Source organism: Melopsittacus undulatus, chromosome 1, assembly GCF_012275295.1.
Source record: "Melopsittacus undulatus isolate bMelUnd1 chromosome 1, bMelUnd1.mat.Z, whole genome shotgun sequence".
In the NCBI taxonomy this organism is placed as follows: domain Eukaryota; kingdom Metazoa; phylum Chordata; class Aves; order Psittaciformes; family Psittaculidae; genus Melopsittacus; species Melopsittacus undulatus.
This window is the reverse complement of record NC_047527.1, coordinates 148,200,452-148,226,303: the sequence shown is the minus strand read 5'-3', so window position 1 is coordinate 148,226,303 and position 25,852 is coordinate 148,200,452. Positions and strand designations below refer to the sequence as shown.

The 25,852-nt window shown below is 40.5% G+C and overlaps 1 protein-coding gene across 1 annotated transcript in view; it reads right to left on the bottom strand.

Moving 5' to 3' along the window:
- Positions 1-25,852, bottom strand: part of CNTNAP2 (contactin associated protein 2) — a 1,129,462-nt gene that overhangs the window by 62,359 nt on the left and 1,041,251 nt on the right. Inside the window, exons 17-20 of the mRNA XM_034062602.1 lie at positions 15,290-15,508; positions 12,541-12,777; positions 2,223-2,468; positions 563-696 (exon numbers count right to left, since the gene is read on the bottom strand). Of these exons, the coding sequence (XP_033918493.1) occupies positions 563-696; positions 2,223-2,468; positions 12,541-12,777; positions 15,290-15,508 (836 nt within the window). The remainder of the gene's footprint in view (positions 1-562; positions 697-2,222; positions 2,469-12,540; positions 12,778-15,289; positions 15,509-25,852) is intronic.

Genomic DNA, 25,852 nt, shown 5'->3' with positions numbered 1-25,852 from the left:
AGACAGAGCTATGCACCTTCTGTACTACTCTGTCTCAGAGTCCTGTCACGCAAACACTTAAGCATCAGCTTATTTTTGCAGAACAGCTCTTCTGATTCCACTGGACTGCAGGGCAAATTTAAATTTAAAGACATTCTCATTTTCAGATTCAGGACTTAGGCATGATATTTAGTTGTCTGTAAATCAGGCTTTACTGCCATTTAAGATGCTGTAGGTTATGCCTCCTGGCTTCCAGCTGCTGCTCCAGAATGGTGTAGGTTTATCTTCAGTCCTATGTTACCATCAGCCCATATGTCTCTGATGCCCTCAAGCATCTATGCTGACACCTGTATTAGCCCAGCTGTCATCACGCTAGAATGAGGATTTCAGAACAACATAACTTGTTGCAACAGAGGGAGAGAATAGCTCCTGTTAACTCCTAGGAGTGTGATCTGCAAGAAGAATCCTATCTACTGTACTTTTAATTTCCTAAATTGCACTGATGTCTTCAGAGGAATGGAGATCACCAAGATACAAAATGTTACAAGCTACAGGTAATGGAACCAAACAGTCTACTACTTACCTGCAGTACTATGTCCCGTCCATTTCGTGTGATGTTAACGGTATGGGGCTGTCCATTAGCCATGTTTCTGTGGTCGACATCAATGTTATATGGCTCTTTGGTGCCTCCAAGGCTGTACCGAATTTGCAGATTCCCTAGTGAAAGAAATGTGAAAAGCACTCTCATGTATTTTGATCTTTATTCACCAGCTATTTTCCCCTCTTTGTTTTCTCACACAACTTCTAGCGTTCTACACTTAAACTGCTCTCAGAGCTGGTCTCTGCAGTAAGAGAAGAACTAGTGTTTAAGATTATAAAGCTACTGGGCTGGAAACTGCTTCTAGTTTATAACCCAGACGTGTGCCAATGACCAGCATGTCAAAACTAGTGTTTGCAAACACTCAAGATGCAAACCAAACAAATCAGAGCTGTGCCTTTAACAGTATGGACAACCGGTACAAATCTGAATGCATCAAGTACCACTTTATTGTTGAGGTTATTATCCTTGCTGCAATAAAATTCTTTGAAGTTAGACAAAGCATGAAAGAATAAACCATTGATATGCACTGAATAAAGGCAGAATTACAACAAATTAACACTGACACATAATCTACACAAGGGACTTTCTTGCTTTCTCATTTAATTGTCGTTGACAGGTGACCGTCTGGAGTTTTATGGAAATTTAATAATATATGGTGAAATGAAAACCTCAGGTTACAGTGTTAGAAAAGTACAGGCGAAAGTGGTTAATTGATATTCATGACATTTTGCCAGACAGATTTTTCTTTTCCAAATAAAACTGAAGTGTCTGCTCTTCTTAACTGATTTTAATATTTGATTACATAGAAGAATTTTGCAAAGGGAAATGCAGACCCCATTATTCATCCAACCCAGAGATACTCTGCTCCAAAAGAGCAGCTCTAGCCCTTGCTAACTATAGTTTAGACGTTTGATGTGGGATTTCTCTCATGCACCTTCTTTCTTCCCCATGAAGGGAAGAAAATGAGCAGCATGTGCAAAATTCGTATGAACTTCTGTCATTAAAAATAATGGTAATAAAATCATCCTAATTATGATTTTCACTGGGCACTAAGGCACTATTTGGAATCAAAGTATATTCAGTTTATATACAGCTTTAATACTGTAACAGTAAATGATCCATATCCAACTTCCAACCATAACCAAAATGTTTTAGCACCTTATATATTATCCTACATCCATGTTTTAGCCATCTCAATGGGTATCCAGATATTCAGAAGGAACAGTGCACTGCACTTTCCACTGACTACTGCCTGAAGTCATTTTAGTGATTCAGATACCCACATGCGGATGCTTATTTGTTCCCTCTATAATGTGAGTTCATGGCACGGATCTGACTGTTTTAGTAGGCTTTTTATGGGTGGGGGTTTTGCTTTGGTTTGTTTTCATTTCTTTGTGGTTTTGTTTTCTGTGTTTGTTTTCTTTTCCCCATTTTGCTTTGAGAGGAAGGGTTGACTAAGGAAACCCCACTACATCAGCACAAAATCCAGTACAAACAGAACAGAGGTTAAGGTTCCGTGTACTTTATTTTTACAGACAAAACTGAAAAGACTTTCTCATTAGTTCTGATCTTCAGCTGAATGTCAACCTGGTGTTATTATCAATTGCACCTTCAATGGAGAGAGCCCAGAGAGGCTGCTTACCAGACGGCTTGACAAGCACAGCCATGAAGTCCTGGGTGTAGGAGCTGATGTACAATAAAACACAAGGGGACTTGGTGGTACTGAAGCTGAAGCTGAGCTCTTCTTTATTCAAGTTCAGGTCAGGCTCTGTGGTCTCGGTATCTGGAGAACTCAAAAGTGTTCTACTCACTAAATCCTTCATGCTAGTCCCTGGAGAGTGGAAGTTGTAACGAAGCCATGTTCCCTCTTCAAAAAATGCTCCAACATCTTGAACATAATAAGGAAAAAAAATAAAGAGAAAATCAACATGTTGACACCTTTTGAATTAAACACATTACTATTGACTTGACCAGTACTAATCTGTGTGTGTTCTACTGCTGCATTAAGTGCTTTGCCAATATTTAGGTCAAGAGCCTCACTATTTCCTAGTAGGAATGAAAAGGACAATCTCTACTGGTGAGTACCTGGATCCACAGAGCAAAGGAATGATTTCCTTTGTGTCATACAGAAGGTGTCTCCTATCAATACTACAGATGAGAAGAACCATGTGTTAGATTTATTCTCATTGACGTCTAGCAGTAGATAATGCTCCAAATAATGAGATACAAGAAATAGAGATTTAAGGGACACAATAAGCAAACACTGCCAAGGAAAACAAAAACCAGTGATTCTGACCAGCAAACCTGAGTGGATTTGGAAGGTCCTCACAAAGGAATGATGGCAATTCCAGCACCTGAAAGATCTGAAATAAGACTGGACACTATGCTAGAAAGTTATCCACTGCTAGCACAATCCTTCATGGGAACTGCATAACTAGTATGGCCTTATGGGAGATAAAATAAACTAGGGAGTTCAATTCAGTGGGCACAAGGCAAGGCACACCTGAACTGTATTCAGAGTAGCTGAGCAGAGGCAAGATAAGATGACAGGTAAAATTATATTTTATTGAAGCTCCTTTCCAGAATTTTGCTAAAGTTTGTGCTGCAAAATCTTTATGTTTTCCTGTTACCATATAAAAATTCTCCAAATCTCAAAATATTACAGCCATTGTTACTGTGTGGCCATAAAAAACATGGAGTCAAGTTGTGGTCCCAAGGTGCCATAAATCATTTGATCATTCTGACAGATTTATGACTGACATTTTATAGGAGAAACCTTAAATCAGGCTAAAACAGTTATGGGAGAGGCAATTCCCTTTAACAACTATATTGTGCAGTAGACTCAACTTAGGTACTCCTGGATTAAAAGTGAAGGGCCCTATCCTGAAAATACTACCCCAAACTGTGAAGTCTTCTGCCACTAACAGCAGCATTGAAAATAAGTGTTAGCACTGACAGATCTATAGCCATACATGCTGAAAGTATTACCAAGACTGGCTTAAAACTATCCCTACAATCGCTAATTTATTCTTCTTCAACCTCTGCTTTTAGCTCACACAAACTGCTCCTTGGGCAGATGTTGTACCAATTGCATGGTTATGGTGCTAGCAGAGCTGCTAGCCAGAGCCAGCCCTTTTTTCCAGAGCTGTAAATGTGATGAATTGCTACTTCAAATGCTCATTGCTACAAAGAAAGCTTTACCTAAACGGTGCTCTCCGAAATACTAAGACTTTTCTTTTTCCAAAGGGGTTTCCTAACAGCAAAGAATGTCCTGTATGTTTAACTTGATTTGTACTGAGAAAATAATTTTCAGTATAGCTGTACTATTATAGGCATACAAGCTATTGTAATGAGCCTTGAAATTCTTCTCACGTGCACATCACCTCTTTTAAGAGGAAGCATAAGTGGAAGGCTCACTTCAGCTGTGTGAGCATATTAGGCCCTCAACAGGAAGATATTGAATCCCCTCAAGTTCCAGGTCAGCAAAGAGGCTGATGCACATTACATTCTTTGCTGAATGAAGCTGAAGTCCTTGAAGCAGGGCTGCAAAGTGCTCCGCACCTAACTATTAGGAAATACTAGAAAATGCTAAAAGATCATTTTCTCTATATTGAACTTAGCTATAAGATGACTTGGCAATGCTGAGGGCTGATCGATGAAAAAACTATCTACTTTGAGGTCACAAGCGTATCATCTTCCTGAAGCTCTCACAGAAGAAATACAGAAGCCCTTGATTCAGAAAACCATTTAAATTGCCTGAATAAAATGCAGCACAAACCCTGCTGTGGAAATGCGGTGGAGGTTTCCCTGCACGACCCTCTGCTTTCGTTTGTAATATTTCAAACACTGTCTAAGGAGATGACTCTTGGGAGACAGCCCTGAGGCATAATGAAGGGCCCCTCCGCTAACTGCCCTTTCAAGGCAGGAGCCTTGGGGAAATGAATATGGCAGTACCAGACCATTTTCTTCAGAAAGCAGTGCCTATTTCTACATCAATATCCAGTGAGGTTGTGTTCTGTTGACAGATGCAGGTACATACAGGTTGGGCTTGGGTTGTAGGGGAACCAAGAACAGAAACTGAGGATCATTTGAAACAATTTGATGAAGCAAGAGGCATATCCCCAGTGTGAACATACTTTACAAAACTGTCCAGCTTCAACTGGAAAAGGGACAAAGCAAAAACTGATCCAGAACTTCCACACAAAACACACACACACCCAGAACTGACAAACTTATTTTGAAGGCTGCAATTCTACTGTCATCCCCCGAGTCCCCCTCTCCCCACTCAGCTACTTGTGCTTTTGTACATTCTCATTCTGCCTAGGTTCAGGAGTATTGAAAGACTGCACAAAAAAAGCCAAATAGCAACAAAACCCCCCATTTCTCTTATAAAAATTACACAACCTCGTAACAGTTCTGGGCCAGTGTTGTAGACCTAAGAGTCCTCATTCTCCTTTGCTGCTGATTTAACAGCAGTGAAATGTCAGTATTGATTCTTCTCTTCTTCTGGTTATTATGATTCTGGTAGCCATATACTCACTCACTCCCAGAACTCGTCTTCTTTCTACGTTACTTTTTCATCTCCTGTGAAAAGCGTTGCCAGTATGGCACACGTGTGGCTGAGCACAGCTTCAGCAACATTTTCTGTCTGGAAGTGCATATATAAAAGATACAGAACTCAGCAGGCTTTATGGCAATTGAACTGGTGCTGCGCTGGCAGTTGGGATAGGAATGGTAACAAGGATTGTCATGAATCAAGTGCAAAATGGTACTCCAAATTAAAAAGAAGCGCAAAACCCCTAAATCCAAACCAATCCCCAACCCCACACAATTTAAAACCAGCAGCTTTTCAAGACTGGCTCTGTAAGAGGTGGAATCAACTTTTTGCAGTAGGACAGCTATTACTGTCTCACAATGGCCTTCTCAGAGTTTTCCAAGTCAACTCTAGACCTGGCTCAAGTCACCTTTTACCTGGGGACCAAGGAGAAAGTAATGCTAGTTACTTCCCTGGTATCATATCCAACGTAAGAAGGACATGGACCTGGTGGAGTGAGTCCAATGGAGGCCAAGAAGATGATCCAAGGGCTGGAGCCCCTCTGCTAAGCAGCCAGGCTGAGAGAGCTGGGTTTTCAGCCTGGAGAAGAGAAGGCTCCGGGGAGACCTTAAAGCAGCTTCCAGTCCCTAAAGGGGCTACAAGAAACCTGGAGAGGGGCTTTTTACAAGGGTATGCAGGAATAGGACAAATAGAAATGGCTTTAACCTGACAGAGGAGAGACTGAGATTAGATACTAGGCAGAAGTTCTTCCCTGTGAGGGTGCTGAGGCACAGGGTGCCCAGAGAAGCTGAGGCTGCCCCATCCCTGGCAGTGTTCAAGGCCAGCTTGGAAGGGGCTTGGAGCAACCTGGTGTAATGGAAAGTGTCCCTTCATGTGGCAGAGGGTTGGAACTGGACGTTAAGGTCCAGTCCAACTCAAACCATTCTACGATGGTATTTGGCTTTTTGAGGCTGGGCCTTCAAAGCAATCTTATTAATGGGCACCAACAGTGTAAAACACTGTAAAAAATCCTGACAACTAGGAAGCCTGACTAGGACACATGAACACTGCATCAGAAAAAGATTCTCCTCTCTTTGTGTCACAAAGCTGACTGAAATGCCTTCCTACAGCATGTCCCATTCTTGTGGCCTTGCATACCTCCTCAGCTCTGCTCAGATTTGGTAAGTTAGAAATATTACTCTGTGATGCTGCTTGCCTGCACTCAATGCTATGTGTTCCCTGCATGGAGTTCTGGATGTAAAAAGTAGCATATTCAAAACCTTTAGCAAGGACAGACACGCTATGCATGTTCAAAGAACTGTTAGGGCAATGCAGACAGCTGAACAAAACCTCTTCCCTTTTTGATTTCTTACAGTTATGAATGTTGAATATAGCTTAACAAGGCTTTGCTTGCTGGCTTGTGGATAAAAAAGTGCTAGAGAGCACCAGAAATTACAGCTATTTCCAGGCTGTGGTCACAAAGATTTACTGAAATACATCCTGGCCACAGGGCACCAGTAGAGGGTCAGAATCTCACAGCTGTGTATCTGGGACAGAATTTACTTTGAGTGCTCTGAAAATAGTAATGCTTATAATTCATCTGGTTAGTTCACTCACCATTTTATCCTGCCTTCAGGCTCACAGTATTTAGTTTTTGAAACCAGGAAGTGGGGATTTAAAGGTTTTATTCCACACTTTAAAGACTTCTATTCTGGTTGCCATTACTGTAATAATTTGTGATGCAAATTTCTGTTGTCTATGTGTGGAGTAAAATACCAAAATGCAGCAACTGCTTGTTGTCATTAGTAGAATACAAACCTGAGTGTTTGCTTCTCCTATATGAATGTATCTCTACTCGGTATAAAAAAAACCCATCACCTTTCTTGAACAAATGAGCATGAGAATCAGGGGATCTGAAAAATAATGTGCACCAGTGAAAACATGGGGCCGATCATAAAACCATGTGATGTTTCTCACTACCTTCAGTAGAACAGAATGAGTGCCACCAAAGACGGGGTGAAACCATCTCATTCATTGCCCCTTCAAGCCTTCCTAGTCAATGTTGACATGTTGGTAGCTTCTGCAGGGAACGAGTCTGGCATGCCTAAGCAAGGCTGAGCTCTGAACCTTCCTTTGCAATAGCCCTGTAATCCAGCTGCCTTTTATTCTGCCTTGCACATGCCAAGAAAAGCCTAAAAAAAGGCATGAAAATCACAGCTGCAGTTCATTATGTAAGGATGTGAAATTACTATAGACCTTTCTATGCTAGCTATTTGAACTGACGACTAGGATAACTGACTCGGAATAAGGGAATGGCATCCTGAACTGTGTATTCCCTGCTGATTCTAAATGAAAAAACAGCTCAATTTCTAATGGAAATATCCATAAAGGTTAAAAAACCCCCATCAAATAAAACTGGATGGATGAAGAAAAATACAATGCCAAACATACAACAGACCAGGTTTCATGATTTCTTGCCAGGGTGTCTTTGGGGCTGCTCTTTAGGTAACCTCAGAGAAAAACCTGCATCTTTGAAAGAGCCATTTGAGAAACAGTAGAGACTGCCATTTGATGACTGCACGGCATTCAGAGTGACAACTCTGACAGGTGAGATCTGGCTTCAATTCCTTCCTATACCACAGGTATCCACTCTAAAAGTGAGCAGTTCCTTGCTTCCCTCATTATCTCATTCACTTTCTGCATTACTATAACAAAAATGTCTTCTCATATCACAGAGCTATTTTAAGGACAAATACTTTATCAGCTTGTGAGGTGCCAGTACTACCCGACTAGCATGCAGGTGTATAAATATTGCACAGATGCATCTGGTGTGAGAACCTCAAATCTCTCAGTTGCCTTTGCACAGACATGCAGCAGCTGGCAACGCTACTGAAGCTGTTCTACTCATCTCTGATAAAACATCTGCATGCAGGGAGCACTGACACCAGAGGAGGCTTCCTGTCGTTAGCTGACAAAGACACTGAAAGTTCATCACATTTTGGAGCCAGGACTTAGTGTTTTTTTAACTCATTACCCTGATTTACTTCCTTTCCGTATACAGAGTAAGAAATCCTTGCATTTATAAGTAGTGTATTATGGGCTGTAAGTGGGCTGGCAAGCTCTCTTTATAATCAGGTTGATATCTCTTTGAGATATATAAGGAGCATGGAGAAGGGTTGTTCTGCCTTAAAAAAATAATGAAAAAAATATTATTTTTTCCAATAAAAGAATTCTTGCAACTTAAATGAAATGCAATTTTCAAAGCACCAGAGCATAACCATCCATGTTTAATACGGCAGTACTGGCAGGACAGCAGAATGGAATAGCTTTACAGAATATATGGGGCTTTTTTTACCAGTATATAAGCTTACTCAGTAAAGGCTAAGAGCCAAGTCCTGGAGTTTGATCTACAGGTAGAAAAATGTGATCGCAGCATCCACTTACCAGACTGGGAGCCTAACATTTTCAAGGAAAATTTCTGGTACCAGTTTCAGCTAACAGATCACAATCGTTGTGTATAGCACAATTGTTCTGGGGGGTGAGAGAGAATGTTGCCTTTGACATTCCAGGTACTGGGATTATGAACAATGAAAACGAAGAAGTTAGTTACCTTACACTGCTTGAACAATCCTCCATCCCATTACTTACAGCAAGGGAATGCAACATATTTGCAACCAGCAAAATGAAGGGAATTGAATGGGTATAACCAGGGCAGAATTTAGAGATGATCAAGGATCAAAAGAGCCTGTAGAAATGGTGCAGAGCTGCTTCTCTCATGTACTATAGCACCAGAGCTGGTATGTCTGTTTTGCATCCACTCAGCCTAGTAAAGGTGGCTTTTCTCTTTGAGGCAGGCAAGGGAGCAAGAAAGGAATCGGATCATGACAATGGTAAGGGTTTAGGGATCATGAAAATCTAAAATCAAGCATGAAGGAGTTCAGTTCGAGCACTGGCACAAGGACTGCAATATTTCACACTGTGAATCTGAGCTTGACTTGAAAGAAAGAAAAACATCTATACACTGCACTCATCTCCTTGGTGTTTGTAGATGCAAACTGGCTAACTGCACAGAAACTGGGAAGCTTTGAATTTACCCTTCCAGCACACCTGAAGGCACGCGAGTCACGGCACCAGCTATTCAACCTTTTTTCTTGGCCACATTCTCTTGACAGAGGACAATTTCTTCTCCTACCATTGATCCACAGCACATCAATACCCAAAGGAGGAATGCTTTCTCCCTGGGGGATCCCCCACATTAGAGTGCTGCCACACGCTCTGCAGAGCCATCTCCGCATCTGACCTTCAGTCTTTTTGTTTAAAAGAAGGGAAGAGTTTGTTTTTCGAAGGGGAAAAAAAAAAAACCCAAAAAACTTGTTTTCCCAGAAATGCTTTTACGGTGATAGGACAGCTATGGGAGGGGAAAAAAAAGAGATGATTTATGCTGAAGCAGAGGACAGGGAAAGGTCAGAAAACAATCTGTAGGACTGCAGAAACACTGCAGCTATTCCTCACAACAATTTCTCTGAGCAGTGAAAGAAGTGAAGTCAATTGCGTATACCCCAAATACAAAACAAAAACAAAGGTAAAAGAGATGTCAGACTCTATTTTTGCACTTTTTCTTTTTTTTTTTTCCCTTATAAAATCCTAGTGTAATTTCCAGGCCACTACCACATCAATCACATTGATCTGCTGATAATAAGGCTGGAGGCAATGCAGTATCTCGTCAGCTATCAGTCTCTAGGCTCTAAGGATGGATTTCATCAGCAAAAGAATCCACAATCTGCACAGCCTGTTTTTATTATGAGATGTGTTTATTCACTATGAACAACTGTATGGCTATTTCCTTACGGTAATGATGGGGTTTTCCTTTGATTTTTCCTATCACTTCTTCTCCTAGCACTTGCAGTATGTAACCAACCCTAAAAGTTTACCATGAGGAAGTATCCCGAATATCAAAATGAAGTTTTTGGATAAGAAAAGCTTCCTGTGGCGAAGTAGAATCAATGGTAGGAGCAGACTGTGGGATATTGAAAGGTATTACACAGCATTTTTTTTTACGGTAATATGTCACATTGGTTTGGATGTGGGGACTTATAAAGTCAGGCACTATTGATTATCATATCAACAGGGGTACCTGGCCTGAAGATTTGCTCAGAGGAGTAAAATAATGAAACCCAGTTCTAGCTTATTGTGCAAAGCACTAACCTTGTTATTTCTTGGCAGCTGATGTGAATTCCTAGTGAAGGTAACAAAGGAAAACCTGCTTGCTTGCCTCCTATTAGACTCAGCCCCATCACAGCATCCAACAGCATACTGTGGTGCCAGTTAGAAAAATCACAAGTGACAAGAGTAGTATTCAACTATGTCCTTGCTATGAAGAATGGAATTGCTTGAAAACAGACAATATGGTCTTTAAAAACATTTTCACAGACATGTCAGTTCTTTTAGAGAGGGGAAAGTGTCGAAGTGTTAATGAAAAATTAACTGAAATATCTGAATTATGATGTTTTCATCCAAACCAACTAAAAAAAATCAACTAAAAATAATATAGGTAACACTTTATTTTACTGTTTTGCCAATATATATTTCACTGTTGTCAGTACTGTATGTTTGGCCTTTGCATCTAGAGAATATATCCAGTCTCATCTTATGGATCAAGAGGACATGGTATAAGATTCCAAGAGCAGCTATTAGAAAGCAAATGTAGGATCCCCTTCTTTCACATGTCTAGGGAGTTCGACAACATGCATAAAATGTTCCAAGTGCTTTACTTGATTGAAAAGGCTTAATACTAGTTAAATTTACAATGTAAAATTTAATGGGCTGAAGATGAACTCTTTTAAAGATTTCATTATTGGCACTGTTTGTTACAGAGGTTTTACAATTATTTTGGACACTGGATGCCTCAAACTGGATATCTTGTGTTTAATTTATCCTCTAACTTTATCCCAGTGCCACATTGTTGTTTCTACAGAGAAGCCCCATGAAGTTGCCTACCCTAAATAATACTTGCAGATATTCTAGATGAGTACATCAGTTTTCAGCACTAGCAAATAGGAAATCAGTAATTTCCATTTTGTACCTAAGGCCTTAAGGATTTACTGAGGTATTTTTAGCCTGAAATAAGTTTTGATTTAAAGCAGAGATCTGATGTCATGTTTAAATGGCACAACACGTGGTACGGAGATCCCCAAGCTTGCATGAGCACCTTTGCATGACTCTAAGCTGCCCAGCAGCAGTAGCTTACACCAAGTTTTACTTGTGTGTCCTGGCTGGACTGGCACACTGATAAGGAGACTACTGCAGCATAGTAAAGTATTACTGCTGTTTCTATGACAGGACTTATGGCCTGGTGAAGCACAGGTTTTGTCTGTGCTAGGTCTTCAATTATTCCAAAACAGTGTATTCTGTTCTGTTAGTGCCACACCCCGGAAAAAACAGGACACTTTAGAGCTAGTTTGGGCAGAAATCTGGGGGTTATCCATAAGAGAAACAGAAAAACACAAATAAAAGCCAGGGTGATGAGTTTCAGCAATACAGAAAAAACCTAAAGTGAATTCATTGAATATGGCATGGCAGCAACTCTTTACTTCTTGAAATGTAAGGTGTGCAAATGAATGGCCACAAAGCCTGCAAACTGCGCAAACATTTGGAAAATTATATGCCAATTAATAATTTGTCTCAATCATTTCACAAACCCGATACAGATATAACTCAACATCTTTATCCTTGCTCTTTTGCATGTAATGTCCATCTTTCCCTCACTTCTCATGTAGGCATGTGTGTCCATAGGAAATCAGTCTTTCAGAATAACTGATATTGAAAATTCAGATCATACTTCAGGCATTTCCAAAGGACTGACATAGATGTGAGAGCTCTGTACCTTCCCTTTCCTAGCAAGTTCAATCTCTAACACAGCTTGAGCTACTAAAAGACTTGCTCCGGTTACAGATGGATAAAACTTTTTATCCAAATGCTAGCCTCCCAGTTTACATAATATTCAACCCAAAGCTGACACCTATGTATCTCCAAGTATATTTCTGAACAAGACTAAATAACTTTTGTTTAAATCCACAACTTTTTTTTTTCTGAAGAATTAACAATGCCATTTTGCAAGCAGGAATCTATTATACAACAACTCAAGAACACAGTCTGACAGACCTGCTACAACTAAAGGCATTCCTGATTCATGTTGTTGTTGTCGTGTTACTTGATTTAAAGAGGTAACATATATTAGTACTAATGAGAGATGTGGTTTTAAATCATCACATTTAAATCCTGGGTGTATAATTTGACTTGTCTGTAAGAAGTATTAAGCATTATCAGGACTTACTTGTTTAATTAACAGATGAAGCACTGATTATATGGTGTTTTTTCTCAGGCAGATAGTTCTCCCATACTCTGCCTCCTGCACTAAAGCATTTACCTTTAATACAAAATGGTCCATCATAAGCAGTTCTGGAGCAGTCACAGGAGTAGCCGTTGTATTTTTCAACACACTTCCCACCATTGGCGCAGTACATCCCATAGCTCGTGCAGTGGCCAGAGCAGCCAGGCTTCACCCCTGGTGTGACTTTTGCCCTCTCTTCCAGGTCCAGCGTCACCCCGTTCATCCTTAATGAACGAATGCAACCCAGGAAGCCTCGCTGACCTCCAGCAGCACCTGAAAGGGGATGTAAAACTGTGAGATTACACTGAACAGGTTATACTGTTGTTGCTTTACAGGAAATACACTGCTAAGCTTGTGACAACAGCTGGAAATAAGTAACTTCTTCATAAAGGCTAGAACTGCCTTTTCCTAATGACTATAAAGTCAATGAAACCTAAGGTGTTGATACCATACCACAAATAAACATAAATAGTAGGCGCGCTTTTGCTTTACTAGATGTTAGAGATTGTAGCCCTCTACTGTTAGGACTTAATTTCATTTAAACTTCAAGATTTTAAGAGGGAACAATTACAGAAATGGGCCTGCCTCAATGGCTACGGTATAGCCCTACTCTCCATATGATTAGTGATGATGGATACTCATAATGCCATAGTACATTCCGCAGTGTTAATTTTTCAAAGCCATGATGGGGAAAGAAGGAAAATATACAAATCTCTACTTAGCTGCAATAGGCAATACAGATGTTATATTCCAAGCAATATTAGGAAAATTGTTTAGTTGCCAGAGCATAGGGTAAAGGATGCAACACTGAAGAGCTACATCTGAAAACCTGCACTGAGATAGCTTTTCTCAGCAGTTGATAAGAACTGTTCCTTTCCCCCCTCTTGTAAGCACTTGTTGAACAGCTTACAGCTATGGAAGCCTTATCTGTGGCTGGATTAGAAACAACACCCCCCTAAAAAAATCAAGTAAATAACAGTGAGTGGCTGTCATCCTTGCTCCTCATCCTCTTGTCTCTTTGATTACTGCAGTGCTGCAGGTGCTGAAGAGTACCTGATGACATCTGAGCACTCATCACCACAAAGCAGAAGCTAAGAGCTACCCGAGTGGGGACAAAGACTAAATACAAACCAAGGAGTGTTGGCTGCTTCATATCAACTGCTGATAACTGGACAATGTGAAGCAAGAGGAGGCAATGCTTGATCTGTGCTGAGTGAACGGGGCAGAGGGCATTCTGGTGTGGTTCCAATCTATGTAAACTCATATACAGTGCAGTGACAAAGAAAGCCCTAATGCATCTAATTCCCTTCTATCTCCTAGTCCCCAGGACATGCAGTCATCATCCCTCACGCTCTCTTGCTGGCCTGACAAACAGGTATTTATTTTGCAGCAAGTGAAACAGTAGGCACTGAAACAATTCTTTCTCAGTATTACTCTCCAGACCCCAATGTTCAGGGTATTCATTTGGGACCCACCAACTCAAATTAATTCTCTGTCTGACTCTGGGTAAGGCTATAAATCTGTTCTTTGAGAAGTATGCTCCTATCACCAAGTTATGGATATGATTCAGAAAGAAAGAAAATCTGTTGCAGATTTGGGCATTCAATTTTCAGCAATAAAGGTACTAGGTATTTCAAAATACAGTTAGTTCAAAGCTACAAATAAAAATCAGCATGACTATTAATTCCCCAAGAACTCAGGCTGGAAAACCCCAGCTCTTCCGGTTTTCAGCAAAAGGGTAGGTAGTTCTTTTAAAAGGGTAAGGTTCCATCTCTTAACCATTCTTTTACACAAACTTCACATTTCAGCTTATTTTGAAACTGCTTTACTGGGATCACAGTCAGCAGTAAAGGAGAATCTGAGCTTGTAAATAATGACTGCACATCTGGTGACACATTATACACAGTCTGCAGTGACACTGTGCTGTTCACCAAGGCAGTGAAGGCTTTAAACCTAATTTCAATCCATTTCTGCCGTTGAACTCTTTATTACCATGAGGAAAAAGAATGAGACGCCTTTTTTTTAACTTCCCCCTTCCCTCTCCTCCTGCTTACAGGTATCTAGAGAGGTAGGAAAGACCTTCTTTGCTTAACATTTCATGCAGTTCTGATCCTAGCTACTAGCACTTGGCATGTCTGCACTTTGCAGCACAGACATTAACAGAGAAATAGAAGTGCTACTGGAATAGCCTGACCAAAATGTAGCAGAGACCAGTAGCTCCAAAAAGCAGCTGGACTAACTTGGTTCCAAGGAATGTATTTGTGTAACACTGTGTGATGCTTTCCTGCATCAAATGGGCAAACAGCCCATGGGACTAGAGGGAAGGACTGCAGTGAGAGCACCGAATACAAAAGCATGGGCAATGATCAAACCTAAAGAGGCTTAAAGTGCTGCTGAGGTTAGGATGGGCACTGCACGCATATGCAGTCCTGGCAAGACCTATGCACAATTTTTCACTTCTGTAGTGTGTGTGAGAAAGAGGCACTTGACAAAAAGGGAGTTTGGCACTACTGCCTGCTAGGTGCACTTTCAGCCAGAAGCTGCAGGTGGGGAGAGACAAAAGTGACAAGCTGCCAGCACAAGATATTTTTCTCTTAGTTGATCTTATTCCTGTCATTATGGACATCCTTGTCTTTTTTTTTTCCCCCCTTTTTCTCGCCCATGTTGTCATGCAAGTGCTTCAGGAGCCAACTTCCTACATTAAACTAACTGCTGCTGGCAAGACAGGAGGCATAGAGTTTTCAGCATGGGAGAGCAAAGTCCTGTTACTCGCACTGCATCTTACCGACATAGAGCTGGCTGTACAATTCTAGCCGCGTGTGGCCTTCTGTTGGTGCTTTCCGGATCTCCATGGGTAACTGGTCTACCTGCAGGCTGGCTTGCTTGACGTTCCTCTCAGCATTGACACGATGCCACTGATCATCATTGAGCTGGTTGGGAGATCTAACGATGATTTCCACAGGCCCATTTCCAACATCAAATGAAAAGGAAACCTCTGTAGCAGCTGAAACACCAAGCAAAAGGGAACCCATCGTACACAAATTCACTTCAGAAAAATAAAGGAATTGTATTTACTAGAAATACATGCCACTCAGCACCTTTCAGGATTTATAAGCACATTTCTGAGTTGAGTAGGAGTTAATGTATTATTCCCAAAGAAGCTGTTGTGAAGTTTCCATGGCATGTGATGAAAATCCGATCAATTTTACTTGTAAAATTTAACCAGAATAAATTATATCCTGGAAAAGGATTTTTTATTTTCATCTATAATTTTGTTAATACTGAAAAAATCTGTTCACCACCTTTCAGAAGGAAACATCAACAATGACATTAATATTTGAGCTTTCAATTTGATCTTTCAAGAACTGGAAACAGCTTTCCAGTTTCCATAGGGGTTTTTTAGGGTAACAGGCATTTTGATACACAGTGGTGCAGAAGTTATCTACATTTTTGTTTCTGTCTGTGGGCAATTAATTTTTATAATGAACTAATAATGCATTGGTAATGACCTCTGTGAGATTTTATGGCTGAAAAAGAAGTAAATTCTTAGCAAGCATTACAGTGCTCTATTTATAGTGGGTTATTCAAAATATGTTTGGAAATTCTACAAATGTGCATTAGGATCTCCAGGTCATCCTCAGCAAACCCTACAATCGATACTTATTATTAAACAGGGATTGTGAGTAATAATATATATATGATTTAGTTTGTATAATTTGGGGCTGTAAATTTTATTATGGTAGCTAAACATCAGCTGGAAGGGTTTACCTGAAACGGATTCTCAATGCTAACATTCATAAAGGAGGATACCAGGCAGAAGACAATCAAGAGTTCCATCTAATGCGCTTTTCTTCCATAGAAAACAAAAAAGCCACAGTGCTCTTTCAGTTCTTCTGAAAAATCTCAGGTGCCCAATTATGGCCTCAATGTCCCAGTACAGCTGTGGTTTCTTGTTCAAATGAATTAATGAAATGGTATTCTCTTACTCAGCAAGGCTGTTAAGTTGCGCTAGAAGCCCCACTCTGTGATTATTATTATTACTAACAATACTGATAGACAGTGGAAAATATTTCTGCCTAATAGATTTTCACAAGGTTACGTCTGATGGAATGAAATGCATTGTTATGAAAACTGGAAGGATAGGAATGAACTTTTTATAGAGAATGTGCTTTCAAAACACATTTATTATACAGCTGACATCTTTGATTTTTATTTTTATTTTTTGCAGATTGGCTAGTTCTAGAAGAAAAAATTAAAAGCACATTTTATTGCTGTTGTGTTCTCTTGGTCTCTGATGAATAAAATGACTTCATTTCTTGAAAGAACTGCCTTTCATAAGCTGTGAATTTAGTCTGGCCTTTTGCACTTTATAAGACAAAAACTGTATGAGCTTACCATTAAAGAAAAAAGATGTTTCATTTTACTGTTATTATGTCTTATAACTTCAGCGGTTCTGCCAATAAACTCGGGCAATTAGGAATTAAGAGTAAAATCTCACCAATACTTAAGCTCTATGTTGTGTCCAGGTTTATTTATTGTGTGTGCAAGTCTCCTTTAATTTTTCTGCCTTGAAGAACTTCTGCAGATCTCTTCACTGTCAGGCTTGAACTGCTTCCCAAAAGCAGTCTCTCTACAAGGCTAAGAACTCCTTAGTAGACTTTTCACCTTATTTCAAGGCAACTGATGACACTGTTTATATTGCTCAGGGGTACTTTGAGTACAATCCTATTCAGGATTTTGAAACCCCCTGCAAGAACAGTTCTTTGCAAGTTTTTGGTCTTCTGGATGGAAGCATCGGTAATTTTTTATCCTTATTTTCAAAAGGAAAGAAGTAGAGACTTGACAAATAGAGATACTTCCAGTAGAAGTTCAGTTCCTGCATAGTCTAACTTTACGCATGGCTTTAAACTGAGATCTGTGTCACAGCCTGAAAGACTTACAGTGAAGTATGTACTTAATAGAGAATATTATTCACTTTGACATGAGTACCATTTTATAAATTCATAGTATATTTTTGTATTTCAATTTATACTTAGGGAAAGAAAAGCATTCCAGAAAAATCTCAAAGGTCATTTTCAGTGCATGTACCTGCTGACATGCTGAAAGTTAGAGAAGTATAGGATCTGTGATCTATGGACTGTACTACTCCTTCCCTACGCAACCTAAAAACAGGACTCTCATAAACCAAAGGGGAGTCTATTTGCTAGACTGATGGACAGAAAAACACATGAAATACGTCAGTGAAAAGAGCTTTGCAGATGGGCAGCATGTCTTATATGACAGTTATGTTGCTGGTTCTGATTTTTATTCTTCATTTCCACTGCAATTACTTTTTGAGTCTACATATTAAGTATATTCTCAAATGAGGGCATCTCTATATGAAACGATTGTCACTTGTACCTTAACAGAAATGAGGCATCCCTGCTCATGGAAGGGAGGCTTAGAACTAGATGATCTTCCGGTCCCTTCCAACCCTAACTATTCTATGACTCTATGTGGTAACACGCACTAGTCAGAAAAGGAAGACAAAGAAATTGTACCCTGCAATAAATGCAACAGGGGATCTAGTGACAACTGACACAGAGAATACTGAGGTACTCAGCAACTTCTTTTGTCTCAGTTTTCATTGGCAATTGCTCCTCACACATCTCCAAGTTCCTGAATCTCAGGGCATGGACTGGAAGAATGAAGTGTTCAAGGTCAGACTGGACACAGCTTTGAGCACACAGCACTACCCCCACTCCTACTCTTCCCTCTATCCCAGCTTACTGCTGAGCATGGTGCTGCATGGGATGGAGCATCCCTTTGGCTTTTGGTCAACCGTCCTGGCTGTGTCCCTTTCCAACTTCTTTGCTACCTTAGGCCAAATGACCGGGGGAGATGTGAGAAAGAGAGAAATGTTTGATGCTGTGCCAGCACTGCTCAGCAACAGCCAGAACACAAGTGTGGTATCAACACTGGTTTAGGCACAAATCCAAAACTCAGCATTGGACAGGCTGCTGTGGAAAAAGTTAACTCCATCTCAGACAGAGCCATTACAATATCAGATTTGTTTAGAAGTTCAGCATAAACAGTTACGTAGAACAACAGCAATTATTTAGGGTTTCTTTCCCAAGTGTGGTTTACTTTTCAATCTCTCTATGCCTACACACCCAATCCTTGCATGACGTGGCATCTTTGACTCAAACACCTCCTTGGCTGATATATCAGTGGTATTACTCTGTCAAACTTTTGAAGGGGATGATTAAAGGGTATCTAACATATATGTGCACACATGACTACTCATAGTGACCAACTGAACCAGAGCAGGGTTTTTTTCCAGAAACATGCAGAAAATGAGTTGCATAGGTCCCAGAGATTCCTGCTGGTCATTGGAGCTCACAAAATGAGTTTTCCCAATGATCATTTTACTTTCTATTCTACCAAAGAGCAAAGAACTCAAAACAGTTGTTGTAAGAAATAAGAATGATGATCAGACATTTAATGAATATCTGAAGTTGCTTAATTATGAAATAATAATAAAAAGGTGGGGTTTAAATTATTCAGTCAGTACAACTGTTTTGTGATGGAAACTTCATAAAACTGAATAAAGATGAGTTTTGTGCTCCTGCCACATACATTCACTCAATAAACTGAGGTTTGTGGCTTAGTTTTACCCTTTCTGTGCCTTATGCAGTTACATATAATTAAATCTGAACTTGTTTCTTTCACCGATTCAATTTTCTAAGGTCTCAGGTCACTGTCAGCCATCTGTTCAGAACACAGAAGTGAAACCTTGCAAACAAAACACCCTTCCTGCTCTTTGTTCTGTGTTCTTGGTTTTAGCTCTATTCAGATCCCACCATCTGAAAATCTATGAGCCGTTTGCCCATAAAAAGACAGGGCCATTACTGAGCCACCCTGCAGAAAGACTTGGACAAGTATAAGGTCTTGCACCTGGAAAAACATAATCCAGAAGTGCAGCACAGGTTTGAATATACCTGGCTGGGGAGCAGCTCTGTGGAAACGGACCCAGGGTCCTGGTGGACAACAAGCTCACTATGAACAAACTGTGCAGCTGTGGCAAAGAAAGCCAGCAGGGTTCTGGAGAACATCAGCAAGGGCATTCCCAGCAGCTATGTCATTATCCCATTGTACTCAGCACTTGTCAGGCAGCATTTGGGGAGGTTGTTCAGTTTTGGTCCCCACTATACAAAAAAAAGACCGGGACAGGCTGAAGAGGGTCCAGAGAAGAGCCACAAAGATGATCAAAGCACTTCTGGTAAATGGATTTTAGTTAAGCACAAGTTCTGAAGCTCAACTGCACGGGAAGCAGCATATACTTCTACGTCCTTTGCTGTGCAGAAGGTCAGGCTAAATGAACTGTTAGACTTTTCTGGTATTCAGAATCTGCGAGTATCCAAGTCTCCCATTTTCCTAGAACTTCTTGCCTTTCAAGTCTCCTTTCTTCGTATTTCCCTCTTGTTGATAAACTGCACACTAGGCCCTCTGGCTGTAATGAGGCAACCAGCAGAGAGAGATGCTGGCAGATGGGTGAGTGCTCACAAGATGCTGAGAAGCAGGTGGAGGTTCTCAAGACACATAAGCTGTGAAAAAAAAGAAGGAGGAGGAACTACAACCCTCCCCACCGTCATTTTTGTCTGTTTCTCTCCTCTTCTATTATCCTCTCTTGGGAACATGGACTTTCATCCTCCCTTATACTTTGTTTCTTACTTCTGATGTATTTTATACCCTTCAATGGGATTCACTGATGTTTTAGCAGACTTGTATCAAAGTGAATAGTATCTGACTTCCTTAGGTTCTTTTTGAAATCCCATTCTGAAGACATAAATGCCTTGTAACAGCTAGAATTGGAGCTCACTGGCTTGGCTGTAAAACAGGATAAACTAATAAGATGTAGACTAAAACCTGCCAGACAGATATTTCCCCCCTCCACTTTGCTTGCTTGTTCTGTGAATAAAAGCAGCTTGAAAATACTCTACGTCTGTAAGGGTAACACCTGCCAAACTTCTCGGACACTTTGTAAATACAAATGAAGGTCTCTGACTAAACCACTGGACAGAATTCAGTAAAATGACTGAAAACTCAATAAAGATGCTAGAATGTATTTAGAGCTAGTGGTTTATGTATCTTTATTTTAAATCCATCACCAGGGTCAAGATCAGGTTTCCTATCTGTAGTCACCAGAATCCTTCCCACTGATTTTAGTAAGCTATGGATAGAAGAGAGAGCTTTTTGGGATTTGAAAGCAACTATCACACCCACCTTTCCCACTTCTACTCAGAAAGCAGAGTTTAAAGATAGTTTTACATAGTAATCTCTAAATTACCTGCCCTGCTGCCCTCATTTGCACAGGGGTGAGAGATGGCCATGGCAATGCTGACATTGAAACAGCCTTGACAGGTTATTCCTGGCTGCTGAAAGTATGTGGAAAGGGCTACAGATGCTACACTGAAGTGCCATATTGGATCAAAGGACCTCCTTTGAGAAGGTCACTTCTCAATGGACACAACCAAAGATTAAAGCCCCCGAAACAATATCTTAGAGAGTATGTTGATCCGAGTTTTTTGACTGCAATGCAAGAATTACCGTGTACCCTGGCTCTCTGTTAACAGTCTGGCAATTGTCAAAAACCATGGCCACATTTATAAAAAGTGGACTAAGCATCTGGAAGATTTTATCATTTATCTAATTCCCAAATGAAATCGCTATTTGAACTAATGAGCGAAAGCTTCACTCATCTGACCAAATGACAGCGCACATCTATGCCCAAGACTGCAGTGATCCCTGAGCTAAGTGCCAAATGAACTAGCTCTGGAAGCTGCACAGCTGCATCAGCACAATGCTGTGCCAAGAGTAATTAGTTCTAATGAGTGGCTATACTGCACCTAGGATCAAACCCAGCAGAGCTGAGTGCTGATTTCTGTGGACATGCTATCTTTCTTAAGATTAGCTCTAACATAGGGGTTCACTGCACAGACAAGACACACTCCATATTTGCCTGTGGGTTAACAAGTCAAACAAAAAAAACAATGCAAATTTATACTCTCTTAGATCTTACAGAGTCATGTGTGTGTCAAGAAGGAAAAAAGGGTGAGTAATGCTATCACTACGATTTACCATCATTTAACACCTGCTTCTCACAGCATAAATCCATTCACAACATACAGTACAGTCAGTGAGATTCAGTGTCTTCCTGAATTTTTAGAAGGGCCTGATATTCTTCCTGGAGTAAACAATGCATTGGATGATCACAGAATCATAGAATGGTTTAAGTTGGAAGGGACCTCAAAGATCAACTAGTTCCAACGCCCTACCATTGGCAGGGACACCTTCCATTAGATCAGGTTGCTCCAAGCCCTTTCCAGCCTGGCCTTGAACTCTACCAGGGATGGGGCAGCCATCATTTCTCCAAGCAACACATTTCAGTGCCCTACCACCCTCACCATAAAGAATTTCTTCCTTATAACCAATCTAAATCTACCCTCTTTCAGTTTCAAACTATTGCCCCTTTCCCCTTTGGGCTTGTGCTACAAGCCTTCATAAAAAGTATTTCTCTACCTTTCCCATAAGCCCCTTTTGCATATTGAAAGGCAGCAACAAAGTCTCTGCTGGAGCCTTCTCCTCTTCAGGCTTAACAACCCCAACTCTCTCTCCATAGAAGAGGTGCTCCAGCCCTGTGACCACTTCTATGACCCTCCTCTGGACTCACCTTAACAGGTCTGTATCTGCCTTGGCTGAGGACCCTAAAGCTGGATGCAGTTCTCAAAGAGTAGAAGGGCAGAATCACCTTCCTCAACCTGCTGACCACACTGCTTATACAGCCCAGGATACAACTAGTTTTCTGGGCTACAAGTGCACATTAACAACTCACTGCCAAATCCCCCTCTGCAGGCCTGCTCTCAATCCATTCATCCCCCATCTGCAGAGATGCTGGGGACTGCCCCAACCTGGGTGCAGGACATTTAGCTGACCTTGTTGAACTTCATGAGGTTCACATGGGCCCAATCCTCCAGCCTAATCAGATGCACCTGGATGGCATTTCTTCCCTCAAGCTATTAACTGCACCACTCCCCTGCAAATTCATCAGGAAAACAGAACTCTTCAGAATGTCTAAAGCATCTTTTGACCTTTCAATGTGCTTTTATAGAATGTTTCCATTTTGAAATTTTCAAAGTACCCTACAGACCAAAAAATTCCCCACAAATCAGAATGAAAAATAAAGAAAAAGGCTTTGTCAAAGTCAGCAAAGAGCATCCTCTGAAGTGCTATCCTTCTCACATTTTTGATCCTTATTTTCTCCACCATTTAGTCTGCAGCCTGAAGGCAGTTGATTCAGTGTCTGCTGTGTGCAGTATCTGTGGTAGCTGCAAACTTGCAGTGACATTTCTTAGCAAATGGACAGGGAATTAGACCTTCTGATAGACACTGTCCTGATTCAGCAAAAGCTGCTGGTTTATTATGCACATGACTATTTTGTCACATTGTAAGACAAGACTGCACACAAATATATTGTTTTGGTGTATATTTAAAAGACGTGAACTTTTAACACATTATTGTCCTCCTTCTGTGATACTTGCACATCATCTTTCCAGTAAGATTTCAATTGGACTGGTAATTTCAACAGCTGAACCTTCAACCAGAAAGACTCAGCTTTCTATTTAGAGGAACCCATTGTCTTTGGATTAATGGGAATTACATATGTTACTATACTTCTTTCACAATTTTGTTTTATGACTGTTCAAATATATTTCCATATATCTGGCTGACTCAATAGCTAGCGTTTTCTTGTTGCTTCATTGCCTGAGTGGATCAGACTCCCTCTACTATAATAATTTTTGCCTAAGAATAATCTTTGTCTAATCATGCTGAGCCCCTGAAATTCATTACCCTCACCTGAGGTTTTAATCTTAGATATTCATAGTTGACTCAGAAGTACTGTACTACATTGCAGCATAGTCCTGGGAAATTCTAGGACTCCCACAGTCTGGGATTCCCAGAGCTCTCTGTGGGGATTTAGTTTAAGGTCACTGTAATGTTTTTCATCAACTTCAGTAAAAGGAGTGCTGATGGACTGTTAAGACTTCTAGTTCACCAATGCTAATTCGTTTGTTGTCTGCTTCTCTTGATTAACCTCTAATGCTGAATACGTGCCTCTGTAGATGGTATTGGAACATAACACTGAGCTGATTTGCTGAAGCTCATGCTCAATGAGCGACAGTAGGAGGTAGAAAGAAGAAATAGAAAAGTATACGAATTATCAGCAGTGTACCACCCACAGTAAATGTGTTCCTGAAGCATGGCACCAGGATAGCTTTTGTTTGTATCCATATGGCTAGCAGATTCTAATAGTGTGTACTAAATAAGATTTCGCTAGTATCATCTATATTTCTGGCAGCTAATTGTGCATTACTGCAGTTTCCTGCATATTTCAGTTCCAAAATGTAAATCACAAAGTCCTGCCTTTCCCATTTTTCTCCAGTACATGATTAGACCTCTTGGATTGCATTAGCGAAGTCAAAGAAACTACAATTTGTTACAAGTAAATATATAAAGAAATAAAAAATTAAAGGTCATTATTCTGCAAGTCTGTTGTCTAGTCTGCAACATCAAGCTTCATTCTGTTGTGCACCAACATCCATCCCTATCTACATATTCTGAAACATCTACAGGTGTGTTTCAGTGCTTCCTTATTGCTGTTTTACATGTGTTCAGCTAGCAACACAATCCCACCCTTCTGGTTTTCACTATTTAAGGGAATAATAAACTGGGATAAGACTGTGTGGAGTAATTTCTTCAAGTGCATTTTTATAGCTGCACTGTTTCAACAATGCTAGTATTAAAAGTGGGCTATTCACTGCCATAATTTGCTCCCAAAAGGTTTAGGAGTTGCATATAGAAAGAGGTGTATCTGTTAGATCCAGTACGTCTTGGTTACAGCTTGTTCCTGGTAGAGAGTAATGATGTTAGTGAGCTGTTGTGTTTCCACGCCACACAAGACTAGATTACTCCTTTGGAGCAGAAGACAGAGCAGAGTTATAATCCTTCCCTGAGTTTTCCCTAGGGTCATCCAACCTGCTGTCTGACTGCAGCCGTGGGGGCACTTCTAACAGCTGGAAACCTGTCCTGACCTTTTCCAAAGCACACAGGATATCTGCAACTGGCTAAATGCTCTCCAGGAGCAAGGTAGCAGAAAACCCAAAACCTCTGGGTGAACACCTACACTACTGCTGGCAGACAACCACTTACACATGTAATTTGCTACATTTTGGACATGTGTAAATATACTGGACCTGAACGTGAAGGGAAATCAGAAGTGCATACAGCACCTTCCTCACCATGAGTAAACATCTGAGTGAGGACAAAGACGAGGAGAGATCTGATTTTGGTAATAACCAAAAATCAGTTATTTCTATTTCACTAAAATAAACTCTGCTATCAATGAGCCAATCAAACAGAAACACCAGTCCAGTCTCCCTACACAGCAGATTAGATTGCTTTGGGGAATAAAAAAAATATTGCATTTAAATGAAAGTACTAAATTTGCTCATGAAAGAGCATGCAAAGGCCAAATATGCCCCAAGAAGATAATTATTTAATTATTTATTAATTAATGCTAATTACACCCCAGCTGTCTTGGAGATAAGCACCTGGAGATAACTCAGATTTATATGATTATAGTTTAGTTGAAGTAGCAATTTTTAGCCATGGACACCAGGAATGAAAAAAAAAACAACCCCATTATCAGTCCTACATAAACAGGGAACCAGTGCAAAGATACATGAAAAGACTTGTTTTAAGGTCAATCATCTGATGGTTAGAACAGGGCTTGGAAAAAACACCTACTTGCTATAAATACCATTTCAGAGAGATGATGATACCTCCCACCTAGCCAGCCCTCTTTCAGTAACTACTTTGCTGCCTGGAAGGAAGGAAGGAAAGGTGACTCAGTTGAAGGTCTTGTTGATTCATCTCATGAGAGCTACTAAAGCTTAAAAAAATACAGCAGCAGTTATCTTCTGGTCTCTTTTGTGAGGAATGATTCACACAAAGAGAACTGTAGTCAGTGCACTGAGTGGAAAAGTAGAGGAGGCATGTGTTTCCCTGCCTGTAGTGGGTTAGAATATACTTCATTGTATCCTTTTAACTGCAGCACTTTACCCTGAAACTGAATTGGTCCCATGCAACAGAAGACACCACAACAGGGGGAAAGCACAGACATTAAACCACAGCTCTCCCATGCAGCTTATAAAGGGGCTTGTATAACTAGTAGGCTTTTCTTGTTGGATGAAAGGCAAAATAAAACTGGGTGTTAACGTTCATGAAATCAGATTATGTCTGAGCATGG